At 46.6% G+C, this 15933-nt stretch overlaps 1 protein-coding gene and 1 long non-coding RNA gene across 3 annotated transcripts; one reads left to right on the plus strand and one right to left on the minus strand.

Moving 5' to 3' along the window:
- Nucleotides 1-68: 68 nt before the first annotated feature.
- Nucleotides 69-2635, minus strand: LOC309660357. The gene is made up of 2 exons (XR_014263361.1): nt 2196-2635; nt 69-1677 (listed from the first exon to the last, which is right to left on the minus strand). It is a non-coding gene; the product is annotated as an uncharacterized lncRNA (long non-coding RNA).
- A 140-nt stretch (nt 2636-2775) lies between these two features.
- On the plus strand, nt 2776-11624 carry PSMD2 (proteasome 26S subunit ubiquitin receptor, non-ATPase 2). 2 transcript variants are annotated; one of them, XM_082460885.1, is made up of 21 exons: nt 2776-2962; nt 3410-3466; nt 3848-4012; nt 5113-5234; nt 5400-5624; nt 5907-6065; nt 6219-6363; nt 6545-6605; nt 6856-7002; nt 7173-7279; nt 7477-7604; nt 7824-7911; nt 8647-8809; nt 8935-9036; nt 9202-9347; nt 9588-9671; nt 9884-10052; nt 10145-10239; nt 10469-10595; nt 11018-11136; nt 11285-11624. In XM_082460885.1, exons 1-21 carry the CDS (start codon nt 2828-2830, stop codon nt 11465-11467), a joined length of 2727 nt encoding a protein of 908 aa, XP_082317011.1. In that variant the 5' UTR covers nt 2776-2827; the 3' UTR covers nt 11468-11624. The 2 variants fall into 2 exon arrangements, with proteins under 2 accessions (XP_082317011.1, XP_082317012.1); XM_082460886.1 differs by lacking the exon at nt 2776-2962 and adding an exon at nt 2994-3178.
- Nucleotides 11625-15933: the final 4309 nt, after the last annotated feature.

Raw genomic sequence — 15933 nt, forward strand, 5'->3', positions numbered from 1 at the left:
AATGCTGAGCTCTGGGCTCCAAAGAGAGCTCCCAATGGGCCATTATTATAAACAAAGATGACCTGAAGTTGAATGCAAAGCCATTCATTCATTCATTTATTCAACAAATGTTTGTCAAGGCCTACCACAAGCCAGCTATTAGATTGGGTGCTAGGGGCATAAAGTTGAACAAGACACAGTTCCTGTCCTCTAAGAGCTCAGAGTGGAGGGAGGGAGAGGTATGTATCAAGCATTGTAGGAGCACAGGGAAGAAATTAATAACTTGAAAGACAGAACAGGAAAGGCTTCCTACACAGGTGATACTGAGCTGGAGTACAGAGGATGGGAGAATTTGCTAGCCGAAAACAGTGAAGGGCATTCCATACAGAAAGAACAGCAACAAGAAAAGACTGATCCAGCTTGAAGGGGCAGGGCATGTTCAGAAATGGTGACATGTTTAGGGTGATCAGAAGGAGGTAGATGAAAGGGGCATAATGAGAGGTGAGAGCCTGGAGAAGGGAAGTTGTAACAGTAGTTATAAAAAAGGAGATTGTAACAAGTGCTTTCAGTTCTGGGAATTAACAGTAAAAGGGCCACAATGCAATCTGATTTTGAAAAATATCACACAAAGAAAGTAGCAACCCAGTGGAAACAGTGCAATGCTGTGTCCGGCCTGAAGCATTTCTGGTATTACATAAGTGACACTTTGGGTCTAATGATTCTCAGATGAGTAGAGCCATCCATAAAATGTGTAGCTCTATAGCTCAGGCCATACGTTTGGGGGAAGCATGGCTGGCCAGTGGGTGCAATTTGAAGGAAGGTGGTAGGATGGGCTGTCCCCTGATTGGAGAGCAGTTTGGTCACAAGGCTGGGAGTCTGGCCAAATGGTAGGAAGGAGTGCTTCTGGGAGAGCAATTTGACTGAAATGAAGCTTGAGGCAGGATATCAATGTTATCGTAAGGCCTTGAGAATAATTGCCAGACATCTGCATTTGGCCAGAGAGGTTTGGGGCTTGAGTGTTTGGAGGTAGGGAGCAAGGGGCAGCCCTGCAAATTTGAGGAAGCTGGAAAATGATAACTGCCTCCTCTCCAGTTGCCAAGCACCTAGCTAAGCACTTTATATACACTGTCTTACTTTATTCTCATAAAAACTTCTGAGGGAGATACTTTATTACTCTCATTTCATAGAAGAAGAAACCAAGCTGAGAGAGGTTAGGAAGCTTGCCCAAATATCACAGCTGGTGAAGGGCAGAATTTGGTTTTAAATACCAGGTCTGTCCTCTCTAAAGCTTATGTTCTCCCACCCACCCCCAACTTTTTATTTTTAAATATTTTAAACCTACAAAAAGGTTGAAACATAGTACACAGACATTCGTTTACTCTTCATCTGGAGTCACCAGCTGTTAATAGCCTGTGCTTTATGCCACAATATCACCCCGTCTCCTCTAAGGTACTGGTGGGGATGTGACTGGTATAAAAGACAAAATCTGAGATCTGATAGAAAGAAGTCATGGAAATAGGAGAGATTTAGGAGAAATACCTCTACAGATGACTGAAGAAAGCATGACAAAGTATGGAATCTCGAAGCCAGAAAACAGAGTAGGCAGACCAGCTATGGACCATCCAATTTCTGTCAGTAGACTAGGGCTGGGGCCATCACCGGTGATGGAAGTGGAATGTCATCCCCAGAATCCAAACACTGAGTGGAAAAGAGCAACAAGTTTTAAAATGGGCATCAGACCCTTACATCAATATCTATACAAATGTTTAGCCAACATTCATTCAATGCTAACTGTGCTGTGACAGGTGGTTTGTTTATTTTTTTAAACAAACATTTTCTGCATTCTTTAATGCCTCAGGACCCATAAAATAAGACTCCAGGCCAAATGGTGAGTGTTCCCACCAGATGAAGGGGAGAAGAGTTACTTCCTCTTTTCTCACCTTCTAGATATATACACATAGCCCGATCAGAAGAACTTTGAGGTTTGCCTGAAATACTCAAGAACTTGGGAGACTCAAAGGTCGAGATTCATATCCTGATTCTACTACTTACTATATGATTTCCGCTGTAAAATGGACACAATCCTACCAAACTCAGAAAGTTGTGCGAACAATATATATCATTTAAAATAAGTCCTGACATAAACAGTGTCGGTCACATCCCGTCTAAGTCATAAGAGGGAGAGGAAGACCAAAAGACAGACTGAGGACAAAGACCTTATCTTGTTCCGTTTTTAGCTCCAGAACTTCGCATTAGGGCATAGGGCTTGATCTATTCATTTCTACTCCATCTGGCTCCGCAGGTGGATTTAAGATGGTATCCACATCCTTACGGTAATAGTAGAGCACTATTCTTCAGCTGGGGAGGTGAATATGCCACAGTAGTGTGGGGCTAAACATAGATTACACAGACTTCACAAAGACGGCAATCAAGTGTCCAGGATTTCAAGAATCTCTTCCGTTTGTCCCACCACGCGGCTAACGGGGGTGTCACTAGGGTGTACTATTCACACTGCTTTGGGGGAACCGAGGGGCGGTCTCGGCTCGCAGCCAGCTCAACTCCTACCGTAGCTGTCGCCCCCCGAGCCCCAGACGGCGTTCAGGAAACTCCAGGTCCGAGCCGGGGAGGTGCCTATGGCGCGCGGGAAGCTGGGAATTGGAGTTTTCGTGCGGTTTCGGAGGGCGAGGTCCGAGGGCTGGACCTCCCAGGCCGCGAGGGTGGGTGGGTTGCCGCGGCGCTTCCGGTCGCAGGCGGGCTCTGGAGAAGGAGGGGCGCCGTGGGCCACGCGCGCGAGGACATCTGGGAAACGGGGCGGTGCGCGCGCAGCGGGCCGGCAGTGGCGGCGGCGATGGAGGAGGGTGGCCGGGAGAAGGCACCGCTGCAGCCCCAGCAGCCCCCGGCGACGTCTCCCGGCGGCGGGGATGAGAAGCCGAGCGGCAAGGAGCGGCGGGATGCCGGAGACAAGGACAAAGAGCAGGAGCTGGTGAGGCGCGGCCCCGGGAGCCGGCGGAGGAGGCCGCGGGCTGAGTCACGGCGGCTCCGCAGGCCTCGGGCCCGACTCCCAACGGCCCCGCCGCGCCCGGGAGAGGGCGGATGGGGCGACCCTCGGGGCTCCCGGCACCCGTCTCTCTGCCCCTCATCCTCCATTCCACGCTGTCACCGCCGCCGCCCCTACCAGTCCTCACCACCGACTCGTGAGGTGGGCCCGGGCGGGTCACTGTCACCCTCGTTTTTCAGAACGGCATTCAAGCAGAGCCTGGCCCAGAAGCCAGGCTGCCTTCCCACCAGGGCTTCCCATTCCCTCTCTTTCCTTGTCTCACCTGGTCCTTCCTAAGGAGGCAGGCTCACTCTCCACCTGCCCCAGGGTGAATGGGAGGAGGATGTGTTTGAAATTCCTTGTCTTGATGAGCTTCTTCCCCCAACCCTCCAGTCTGAGGAGGACAAACAACTTCAGGATGAACTGGAGATGCTCGTGGAACGACTGGGGGTGAGTCACGATGTTAACAAGAGCCGGTGTACATATGGATCTTTCCCACTTGTTTGCTTTATTCCACTTGGGGCAACAACTCCTATATGAGATATAGGAAAAGAGAGACTGTATTTTGGAGTCATATTACAACCATGTTGTGAGGGAGGGGAGTAAAAAAAGGTAATTGAAAGATTTTGTAGCTTTGTTTCGTGGGAGAAGCAGTTCTTGAACTCTTAACCTGGGACATTTGTTTTTGTGTCAGGCAGTGTGTGTGCAGGGAGTTGGGCAATCACAGATGGATAAGACACAGTTACTTTCCTAGGGGGTTGTTGAACACTTCTGTGTTATGACTTAAGGTATGAGACTCCTTTTGTCTGAGCCCTAACATCTCCTGATCAGGAGAAGGACACGTCCCTGTACCGACCAGCCCTGGAGGAACTGCGGAGGCAGATTCGTTCTTCTACAACTTCCATGACTTCAGTGCCCAAGCCTCTCAAATTTCTGCGTCCACACTATGGCAAACTGAAAGAGATCTATGAGAACATGGCCCCTGGGGAGAATAAGGTAAAACTATTGCAGAAGCTGGTGGAGGCCTAGTTTACGAATTCCTTTTCATCTAGACCATGGGGCTCGTGGTGAATCTCAGGAAACCTGATAGACCTAAGATCTGAACTAGTTGAACAGTGCCTGGGACTTCCCTGGTGGTGCAGTGGTTAAGAATCCGCCTGCCAATGCAGGGGACAGGGGTTCGAGCCCTGGTCCAGGAAGATCTCACATGCCACGGAGCAACTAAGCCCGTGCGCCACAACTACTGAAGCCCGCACGCCTAGAGCCCGTGCTCTGCAACAAGAGAAGCCACCACAATGAGAAACCCACGCACCACAACAAAGAGTAGCCCCCGCTTGCCACAACTAGAGAAAGCCCATGCACAGCAACGAAGACCCAATGCAACCAAAAATAAATTTAAAAAAATAAAATAAAATTAAAAAAAAAAACAACAGTGCTCATCATAATCGAAATGGTCACATAAGAGCTGACAGGAAGACTGTCTTCAGAAAGGACAGTGTTTCTGTCATTTATGTTGGACCTTGGGATTTTATTATCATGATTTATTATTAACTTACTTTTAACCTTAATTTTTTTTTCTCTCTACATTACATGCACCTTCATTTGTTTTACCTCTAAAATATATTCCCAGTTCAGTAACTTTCCTGCTTATTGGCACAACCCTAATCCAAGAAGTTTTCAGTTCTCACTGGAACTACTGCAGCAGCCTCCTAACTGACCCTCTTCCTTCTGTCTGTGACCTCCTACACAGTTCGTCTTTCATACAGCAGCCATAGTGATCTTTTCTAGAGTGTGAATCTTTTCTGCTTAAAACCTTTTAATAGTTTATTACAATTGGAATAAAATTCAGAGTCTTCATTTTTCTCCACTCTCCACTTGTTATCACCTTTCAGTCATGTTGGTTCAAAAGGGAGATTGCAACACTAACCTTAGGATTATTATGAGGCTTAGCTGATATAACATGTTTTAAGTTTTTAGTATGGGGGCTGATGATATAATTAACATTTAATTTTGGGGATAGTGACAGTGATCTTGATTCCGTAATGTAACATTCCCCTTACCCTGGATTTGACTTCAAAGGACTGGTTTCTTTATAGCGTTTTGCTGCTGACATCATCTCTGTTTTGGCCATGACCATGAGCGGGGAGCGTGAGTGCCTCAAATATCGTCTAGTGGGCTCCCAGGAGGAATTGGCATCATGGGGTCATGAGTACGTCAGGTAAGACCTTTTCTTCTTGGGAATCTGAAGGGGTTCTGAGATATAGTTCTGAGTTCTGTCTTGGAGTACCAGTGTATTGAGTTTCCCAGATAGTGAATTCCTTGACCCACAGGGAAGTGCTTCCCACGAAGCTCTGCTCCTCTAACAGTCTGGGCCTATCCATAGGCATCTGGCCGGAGAAGTGGCTAAGGAGTGGCAGGAGCTGGATGATGCAGAGAAGACGCAGCGGGAACCACTGCTGACCCTGGTGAAGGAGATTGTCCCCTACAACATGGCCCACAATGCAGAGCATGAGGCCTGTGACCTGCTTATGGAAATTGAGCAGGTGGATATGCTGGAGAAAGACATTGATGAGAATGCATATGCAAAGGTCTGCCTCTATCTCACCAGGTGAGTGAGCAGGGTGGGGAATGGTGGCAGACCTGCCCTCCCCAGCACGTCTTCTCAACCGTGACTCCTTTATTCTCCAAGAGTATCTGCTTCAAAGGTAGCAATCAAGCTATAGTGAATTTGTTAACATCTGTGAACTTCTTGAGGTCAGAGACGGCATGTCTCCTTAGTAGTCCCAATAACTAGCATATTGCCTGGTATGTAGTAGGCATTCAGTATTGGGTCAGTGAATTAAACGGGGTAAATGAATGCCTGATACCTTTATTATTTTTACCTTTGTAGTTGTGTGAATTACGTACCCGAGCCTGAGAACTCCGCCCTACTGCGTTGTGCCCTGGGTGTGTTCCGAAAGTTCAGTCGCTTCCCTGAAGCACTGAGATTGGCATTGATGCTCAATGACATGGAGCTGGTAGAAGATATTTTCACCTCCTGCAAGGACGTGTATGTAAAGGAAAAAGTTGGCAAAGTGATAAGCTCATGGGTGGGACATTTGCATGAAGTGCTGGGACATGTAGTTTCTGGTTAGGGCTTGAAGGGCTTTTCTGTGCCCTTAGTGGATGGGGGCTGAGCAGATGTGATGGCTCTCTCCCACAGGGTTGTACAGAAGCAAATGGCATTCATGCTAGGCCGACATGGGGTGTTTTTGGAGCTGAGTGAAGATGTGGAGGAGTATGAGGACCTGACAGAGATCATGTCCAACGTGCAGCTCAACAGCAACTTCTTGGCTTTAGCTCGGGAGGTGAGATTCTTTGCCCTTTTCCAACAAGGTTTTTTGGTTGTGATTATACCTGGCATTTCGCCTCCCTGATTACGCCTCTGACTAGACTCTCCTTGGTTAGAATTGCCATTCAGTGGGGTAACAGAAGGGACAGCTAGGGGAGGACTGGGGGAGCAGTTGTGATCCTCTGACTTCTCTTCAGCTGGACATCATGGAACCCAAGGTGCCTGATGACATCTATAAAACCCACCTAGAGAACAACAGTGAGTAAACATCTCCATGTGTGGGGATTGGAGGATTGTTAATTATGCCCCTTGTATTGAGAGTGATGGCTTGGCCCAACATACTTATCCTATAGAGCTCAGAATTCCCACATACTTTTTCCCTAGGTCACTATTGGGGTTATAGATAGAGGGTTCCAAGGGGCCAGCTCAGAATCAGAGACCAGCTGCCATACTGTGTTCCTATCTTGTCCTACTCTAAACCTTCATTTCCTCCTTCCCTCCTTTGCAGGGTTTGGGGGCAGTGGCTCTCAGGTGGACTCTGCCCGCATGAACCTGGCCTCCTCTTTTGTGAACGGCTTTGTGAATGCAGCCTTCGGCCAGGACAAGCTGCTGACTGATGATGGCAACAAATGGCTTTACAAGAACAAGGATCATGGTATATTTCTGTTCCTACTCTATCTTTGTGTGATTTTGGTCAATTTTGTTGTCCTCCTAGGTTCATGTGTTATAACGGCAGATCCCCAGGGCAGTTCTTTGGAGAGCTCTTTATAACAGTTTTCTCAGGGCAGGGCCATTTTAAGACTGATAGATTTTTCCTTGGTATAGGAATGTTGAGTGCAGCTGCATCCCTTGGCATGATTCTGCTGTGGGATGTGGATGGTGGCCTTACCCAGATTGACAAGTACCTGTACTCTTCTGAGGACTATATCAAGGTTGGTCTGGGTACAACCCACTAATGCAGACATCCCCTCCCATGTTCTAGGGCCCTCTCAGGACCTCCCTTTCACTGGTAAGGTCTACCCTGTTTTTAACTCCAGTTAAGGCGGGTGCTATAATAAGGCCCATGTTGCATCCTTTGTGGTGAGGAAGGTAGAGTAGCCCAAGTGAAGAATCTATTTGCATTTTGCAGTCAGGAGCCCTCCTGGCCTGTGGCATCGTGAACTCTGGTGTCCGAAATGAGTGTGACCCTGCTCTGGCTCTCCTCTCAGACTATGTCCTCCACAACAGTAACACAATGAGACTTGGTTCCATCTTTGGGTAAGGCTTCTTGCTTCTCCTTTTGGTAGTACTTAGCCTGTAAGCTCTGTGAAAACAGAATCAGGCCCTTTCACCTTTGTATTGCCAAAGAGTATCACTGTGCCTGTTGAGTATTTGGCTCTTGGTGACTATTTGTTGAAATGACCAATCCTCTTTTTGTTTCTTCCTTGTCCTATCCTCGGGTGTGTGTCGGGGACTGCCTCTCCCTGGCTTTTGCAGGCTTGGCTTGGCCTATGCTGGCTCCAATCGCGAAGATGTTCTAACACTGCTGCTACCTGTGATGGGAGATTCCAAGTCCAGTATGGAGGTGAGTAGAGTTTGTTGATCACTTAGGGGAGATAGTAGGGAAGGTGCTCTGAGTCTTGCCGGTCTCTGATAAATGGTGAAAAAATGTGTGTGTGTGTGAGAGAGAGGGGGGTGTATCATTTCAGTGAAACTGCTTGGAATTGGGCTTCTAAGCCTCAGGAGATATTGAGGCTAAGAGTTAACATTTTAGTATTGAGTTCCAGCCCTTGGGATCCATGAGGAAGTACCAGACTAGAGTGGGGAGTAACTTAACCCAGCTTGGGGTGGGTACACTGTTTTAGTCATGAGCCAACTTTAAATTTTCTTACTTGTGCAGAATCATTTTAGTGATGGATAAATATAGTATGGTGGCTAAAAGCATAGGTTATAGTCAGATAGGCCTCAGTTCAAATACTGCCACCTCTGCTTACAAACAGTGTGATCTTGGACATGTAACTCAGTCTCCTTAGGCATCATTTTTCTCATCAATAAAAGAGGAATAACAGTAGGACCTGTTTCATGGGGTTGTGAGGATTAAATGTTAATAGTATGCAAACCAGTTGGCATAGTGGCTGACCTGTAGTAAGTATTCAGTGAATGGTTGATGCTACTGTTATTTTGACCTACCATCAGAAAGGTGTTATTACCTCATGTGGCTTCAGTGGACTGTGGGAATTGGCTATCTTGAATCAATATAGGTAAACAACTATTTTAATACCTTATTTTAATAACTTGATGTCGATATTCCTATTGCTAGGTGGCAGGTGTGACAGCTCTAGCCTGTGGAATGATAGCAGTGGGATCCTGCAATGGCGATGTCACTTCCACTATCCTTCAGACCATCATGGAGAAGTCAGAGACTGAGCTCAAGGACACTTATGCCCGTTGGCTTCCTCTTGGACTGGGCCTCAACCACCTGGGTGAGGGGATGTCTCTCTATTTGGGCAAAAGGCTGGTAGTAACTGGATACAACAGGGAGAGTTTATGAGTCAGGCTGTGCTGGAAGGGAGTACATGTCCTCTGACCCCTCGAATCTCTCCTTTAGGAAAGGGAGAGGCCATTGAGGCCATCCTGGCCGCACTGGAGGTTGTGTCAGAGCCATTCCGCAGTTTTGCCAACACACTGGTGGATGTGTGTGCCTATGCAGGTCTGTGTCTTTGTTCTTCCTCAGTGACTCTTCACTTCTCTCTTGGACCTCCTTTCTTAAGTCCTTCTGAATTGCCTTAGATTCTTTAGCTTCTGTTCCTAGAGCAAACTTTTTCTTGGTGCCTTCTCATTTCTACCCTTTCTCTCCCTTACCACCCTGCCCCAGGCTCTGGGAATGTACTGAAGGTGCAGCAGCTGCTGCACATTTGCAGTGAACACTTTGACTCCAAGGAAAAGGAGGAAGACAAAGACAAAAAGGAAAAGAAGGACAAGGATAAGAAGGAAGCCCCTGCCGACATGGGAGCACATCAGGTTCTTTGGGCAGCTGGGCATACTCCTAGGGAAGCTCTGAGAAAAGATAACTGTGGGTTTGTTTGTTTTAGAGCCTCTCTGGGTATCACTGTGTATTGAAATAGCATGAGACTGGGTTCCATACGTGAGGGGTCAGGGTGTGCCCCACAGGATGGCTTTTTCTTCTTACATGGGACTTGAGTCAGGGGTGAGTTTTTTGTTCCCTGAGCTTATTGGGCTCTGCTGCCTCTTCAATTGCAGGGAGTAGCTGTGCTGGGGATTGCCCTTATTGCTATGGGGGAGGAGATTGGTGCAGAGATGGCACTACGAACCTTTGGCCACCTGGTGAGTATCCCATGGAGAAGATTTAAGTGTATTAGTTTTGATGCCTGGGGTTTCCCCAGGAGATTTCCCTGATGGGTTTTCTCGGTGGAGAAATGGTCTTTTTGCTGTACCCTTTCTACAAAAATTAAGACCCCGTCTACATATCTGTTCCTGTAACCGAGCTTATTCTTTCTGCTTTCTGTGATACCCTTGTTATTTTCTTTTATCACCAGCTGAGATATGGGGAGCCTACACTCCGGAGGGCTGTGCCTTTAGCACTGGCCTTAATATCCGTTTCAAATCCACGACTCAACATCTTGGATACCCTAAGCAAATTCTCTCATGATGCTGACCCAGAAGTTTCCTATAACTCCATCTTTGCCATGGGCATGGTGGGCAGTGGTGAGTATTGGTCAGAAAGAGATCATAAGCATCTTGGGGGAAGGGTTGTTGAGGCCCTTTTTTCAAGCCTTTGTAATGCTTAACATTTCCAGGTACCAATAATGCCCGTCTGGCTGCGATGCTGCGCCAGTTAGCCCAGTATCATGCCAAGGACCCCAACAACCTCTTCATGGTGCGCTTGGCACAGGTAGAGAATAGAACTCTTCTCCTTAGAGTGAGTGTGCCAAAGGAAGTGTCTGTGTGATGGAAGGGAGATGTGACGCTTCATGAAGGGGACCTTGAGTTCGGCCTGGAAAGGAGGGTGTGAACGAGCTGTGAGGTTTCTGTGTGGCGGGGTTAGGTGATTTCTCCTTAGATGTGACTTGTGACTCCCCACGTCCACTTCTCTCCATTTTGTTTTGTTTTCTTTTCGCCAGGGCCTGACCCATTTAGGGAAGGGCACACTCACCCTCTGCCCCTACCACAGTGACCGGCAGCTTATGAGTCAGGTGGCCGTGGCTGGGCTGCTCACCGTGCTTGTCTCTTTCCTGGATGTCCGCAACAGTGAGTCCCTGTCAGGAATCTTACATGGTGGCACATGGTGCCCTCTCTGCACCCCTACCAGGGCCTCCTTGGTAATTTAGGAGCAAGACTCTGAGTTAACTCTGCTGCTCTGGGTTCCTGAGGTTCTTTGGGCCTCATGAGACTTTCATCTCCCACACTTTTGATCTGACCCAAAAAGATTTTCTTTTGAAGATGCAGAACTGAGCCCAGTTTTTGCCTCTGAGTGACTGGGGGAAAGTGATGATCAAGTCCGCAACCTGTAGGCAGAGTATGGGGGTGGCATCTCCAGCTTGTAGTAGGGTGTATGAGGGGAGGGTTGTGGGTTCAGCTATATAACTGAGGGGTTAAAGAGTCAGGACTGGAGTGGGGTTCCAAGGTTCAGGCATGCCGCTAACTATATTTGTCCTGTGCTCTTCCCTCAGTCATCTTAGGCAAGTCGCACTATGTATTATACGGGCTGGTGGCTGCCATGCAGCCCCGAATGCTGGTCACATTCGATGAGGAGCTGCGGCCATTGCCAGTGTCTGTCCGTGTGGGCCAGGTGAGGGGCTGAGCAGAGGGGAGGGCTTAGGCTGTATTCCAGAGCTTGTAGAATGCAGAGGTACCATTTCTCTGATACTTGAATGGGCACTGGGTTGCTGCTGTACTCCTATCCAGAGTCCCTTCATCTCAGTCTTCTCACCCCACAGGCAGTGGATGTGGTGGGCCAGGCCGGCAAGCCCAAGACCATCACAGGGTTCCAGACACACACAACCCCAGTATTGCTGGCTCACGGGGAGCGGGCAGAATTGGCCACTGAGGAGTTCCTTCCCGTCACCCCTATTCTAGAAGGTTTTGTTATCCTTCGGAAGAACCCGAACTATGATCTCTAAGTGGCCACCAGAGGCTCTGAGCTGCAGCTGATATGTCAGCGGGTCATGCTTCCTTCCGTCGGGTGGACACTGCTCCAAACCTTTGGGGGAATTGTTACCTCCTGTTCTTTTGTTACTGAGTGAGATAACTTTGTTGAATAAAGACCTTTATCCCCGAGGTCCCTCTGTGTCTGTTTTCTGGGGTATTGTGGCTGGAGGCCAGACTGGGGTGGGGAGCGGATGTGAGAGGGTATTGTTTGTAGCAACTCTGAGCCTGGGCTAGCAGGGAGGCTGCCAAGAATGGAAAAAACTAAGCCCCTTTTCCTTCTCCCCTCCTTCCTAATCATCTTAGAACAGTGGTTCATCTTTAGAGGCATGAACCGTTGAGAAGCTGATACATGTAATGGATCTTCTTTCTAAGAGATGTATGTACACAAATTTTTATTTAAACTTTTACAAATAACTTTCCAAGGGGCTTGTAGATCCCAAACATCCCCCCTATTCCCACTTGCCAACGCACACCCACCTCAAGCCCATCATTCCCTGGCTTTGGACTAAGGATCCCCTCTCTTAAGAGGCAGCAGAGTTAGCTCCACTCTTCCTAACTTGACTTCCGTGCTACTGAATGAAATGGACATCTTTACCTCGTATGACCCGCTTGTCCTTTTGGGGAGGCTGCTATTTGAGAGATATGATCATGTTAACATCTACCCCTAGGCTGTCCTTGCAGGAACAGTGCAAGAAAGCTTGATCCTGACCTTCCTCTTAGTAGAGCAATGGGAAAGAAATGGCCTCCTTCCTGGAATGTAATCACTCCTGATCTGTAGTGCTCCTTCTTGGTGGGACTGGTATGAGTATAGCTACACGGCCGGTGGGGGCCTAGACCCCTGTGGGTGCAGTGGAGGAGAACATGTGGCCCTGTCAGATAATTGCTAGCATTTATCCAACACTTACTGTGAAAACACTTCCTGTGGGTTTAACCTCTCAATAGTGACCAGCACCTAATAGGTCATCAATAAATGTTGAAAGAATAATTGCTCTACATACCTCACAACAACTTTGAGAGGTAGGTATTATCCCTGTGTTTTGGTGAGGAATGTAAAGTTCAGAGAGGTTCAGTAACTTGTTCAAGATCACATAGTAAGTAGTAGAGCTAGGACTGGAATCTAAGTCCATCTGACTCCAAGGCCCATGCCCTTTTCACTGTTAATCAGTCTCTGTAGCCTTGGAGACTTGTGGACCCCATAGTAGTCCAAGCTCTTGGCTAGGCTGGAGAAGCAGCAGCTTTGGATGGAGTATCTCCATAGTCTTCTCTCTAGTCTCACTTAGCAGCCTGTGTAAAACCTGTATAAAAGGTGGAAATGCTGGACTTGGGAGTCAGCAGACCTGTAAAGCCCCTTTAATGGGAACTGTCTTAAGCAAATCAGTGTGATAAGCCTCTATTATCTCTACATTGGGGATATAGTAATTGTCTTACCTGATTTCTAATGGTGGTGATGTTAAGAAACTAGAAAGTGATTTCCATCCAGTGGAACATTCCTCAACAATAACAAGTGACACAAGGGAAATTCCCTGGCGGTCCAGTGGTTAGGACTCTATGTTCTCACTGCCAAAGGCTCAGGTTCAATCCCTGGTCGGGGGAACTAAAATCCCACAAGCCGCACAGGAAAGCCAAAAAAAAAGTGACACAAGTAACATGAATGAATGTCAAATTTATTATTTTGCATGAAAGAATCCAGATTTTTAAAAAGTACAAAAATAAAAAAAAAGAGTACATACTCTATCAGTTCATTTATATACAATTCTAGTGACAGAAAGCAGATCAGTGGTTATCTGTGGATTGGAGTGAAGAGAAAGATGATTCCAAAGGAAGAAAACTTTTGAGAGTGATGGGATTGGTCAGTATCTTGATTGTGGTAGTGGTGGTGGTGGTGGTGGTGGTGATGATATTCAATATATCTGTCAAAACTCATCAACTTGTACTTTTTCTTTTTTTTTTGGCTGCGTGGCTTGTGGGATCTTAGTTCCCTAACCAGGGATTGAACCCAGGCCCTCGGCAGTGAGAGCACAGAGTCCTAACCACTGGACTGCCAGGGAATTCCCTGTACATTTTATTTTATTTTTTAAAAATTATTTATTTATTTATTTATGGCTGTGTTGGGTCTTCGTTTCTGTGCGAGGGCTTTCTCTAGTTGTGGCAAGCGGGGGCCACTCTTCATCGCGGCGTGCGGGCCTCTCACTATCGCGGCCTCTCTTGTTGCGGAGCACAGGCTCCAGACGCGCAGGCTCAGCAATTGTGGCTCACAGGCCTAGTTGCTCTGCGGCATGTGGGATCTTCCCGGATCAGGGCTGGAACCCGTGTCCCCTGCATTGGCAGGCAGATTCTCAACCACTGCGCCACCAGGGAAGCCCCCCTGTACATTTTAAACATGTGCAGTTTATAACATACCTAAATAAAGTTTTAAAACATGAAACAAAATTAGAAAGTGATTGTAAACTGAAAAACATAAATAAAAGGATAATTCTCTATCCAAGTCAGTGATTGTAGTTTAGAGTAAGAAATTTTCACAGTGGCTCTTAACCTTTCACATTTAATGTCATTCAGCAATAAATATCAATGGAGACTTACTTATTCTGCACTGGGCATTATTTTAGTTTGTGGATATGCAAATATAGAAAAACAAATCCTCACAAAGCTTATATAATGAAAAAGAAAACAATTGTGTTGTACTGGAGTGTGAACAAGTTATTCTAGGATCACTGAAATAGGGCCTAAGTGCCCGGGTAAGTGAGGGGAGATTTTTGAGGAAACTGATTCTTGGAGAAAGATGAGTTTATCCAGAGGAAAAGAAGGCAGGATATAGCTAAAGGAGTAGGAAAAGCAAGAGGCAGACAAGCTATTTGTTTTCGGAAACCATGGATAGTTTGGTTTGGCTGTGTATAGAGCTAGGGGAAACTGTGGTAGGAGATAGAGACACAGGCTCAGATGAGGTTTAGAAGAGCTTTGTTGTGCTAAGAAATTGACAGTGTCTCTCAATGGGGACCAATGAATGAGAGCAGGAAAGTGACATGGTCAGCTAGCTATCTGGGTGAGAAAGCTCACCATGGAGGCCTGGAGACCAGGCAAGGGGAATGAACTGAATTAGGGCAGTAGAAATGGGGAGGGGGGGAAGGGCAGAAGTGCTTTTAAAGACAAAATCAACAGGACTTGATTTTGATTCAAACACCAATAGGACCTGATGTCTGATGAGACATGTGGGTGGGAAGGAATGTAGGATGAATCCAAATTTTCTTGTTAGGCACTTATTCATAAAAAAGAATACATGAGCAAAACATGTTTGGGGGCAAAAGGAGGACTCTATCCAGTGGGGAGAGATGACACATTTCTATCTGGGCATACACAATTTAAGATGCCTGTGGGGTGACTAAGTGGAGATGTCTTTTAGGTAGTACCTTGTTCTGACTGGAATTCGAGAGTGATTTCTGAGCTAGGAACGAATTGGCATGCAGGCAGTAACTGATTTTTATTTATTAGTTTGCTTAGGGAGAAAGAGAAATGAGAAGAGTAGAGAAGGGAGCCAGCCATACATGATAAAGTCACAGAAGTCAAGTGAAGAGTGTAACAGAGAACACTCTAGATCTGCATTTTCTTTCTCCTTATGGTTCCTCCTCTGTGTGTCTATTTTGCTCTCCTTTCTTTGGAGTTTCAGTTACTCAGATACAATGGGAATAATAATACAATCCATTTTGTAGGAAATTGTGAGGATTAAGTGAGATCACAAAGGTCATATATTGAGTGACCAGTTCATCATTGGTGCAAAGAAAATGTTTTCTTTTGGGATTATATGTGTTTGTATACAGAGAGGGGGGTGGGGAGGAGAGAGAGAAAACAGAGCTAGATACCTAGGCACAGTTTTAAGCACTTTCACAAAAATTAATTCCTTTAATCCTCACAATCCAATAGCGTGAAAGTACGGTGGGTAAAAGCCCAGAACTGAGCCAGACTGCCTCATTTCAAATATCCCCATTTTACAACAGGTATTAAGTAGGTAGATAGATAGTAGGTACATGGCCAGGGGAGTAAGTGGCAGAGTTTGGATTAAAATCCAGGCTGACTCTGAGTAACTAGATGTGGCTCTAGTGTGTCCCTTCAGGCGGTTCAAAATCTTGGCTATCGGGCAGCGAGAGGTCTTGGGATTACTTCTTCCATCACTATTTGAACTTTCCGTGATAGGTTTTAGTCCCTCCCTGGGAGTGGCCGATCTCTATAAAAGATAAATCTACTAATTCCTTACTTAGAATGTTTCAATCCTTTTAGCGTAACATTCAGTTTAATAGGTCTTTCAATGATCTAATTTACATTATTTCAAAGCTGCCTAATTCGTATTTCTTTCCGTATTTGTCCATGATTTACTTCCGCAGGACTGAGTCTTTAATTTCAGTGTTCTCAGCCCTCAGCCAGCACTTCGCCTAGCACACAGTATGCA

This window comes from Balaenoptera physalus, assembly GCF_965194825.1.
Source record: "Balaenoptera physalus genome assembly, chromosome: 4".
NCBI lineage: Eukaryota > Metazoa > Chordata > Mammalia > Artiodactyla > Balaenopteridae > Balaenoptera > Balaenoptera physalus.

Excerpts from the sequence above, each read along its gene's own strand:
- PSMD2 (XM_082460885.1), top strand. The coding sequence starts at position 2,828 with ATGGAGGAGGGTGGCCGGGAGAAGGCACCGCTGCAGCCCCAGCAGCCC. Across the intron at positions 3,467-3,847 it reads TGCTCGTGGAACGACTGGGG|GAGAAGGACACGTCCCTGTA; the intron begins GTGAGTCACGAT and ends TCTCCTGATCAG. Across the intron at positions 5,625-5,906 it reads GTCTGCCTCTATCTCACCAG|TTGTGTGAATTACGTACCCG; the intron begins GTGAGTGAGCAG and ends TTACCTTTGTAG.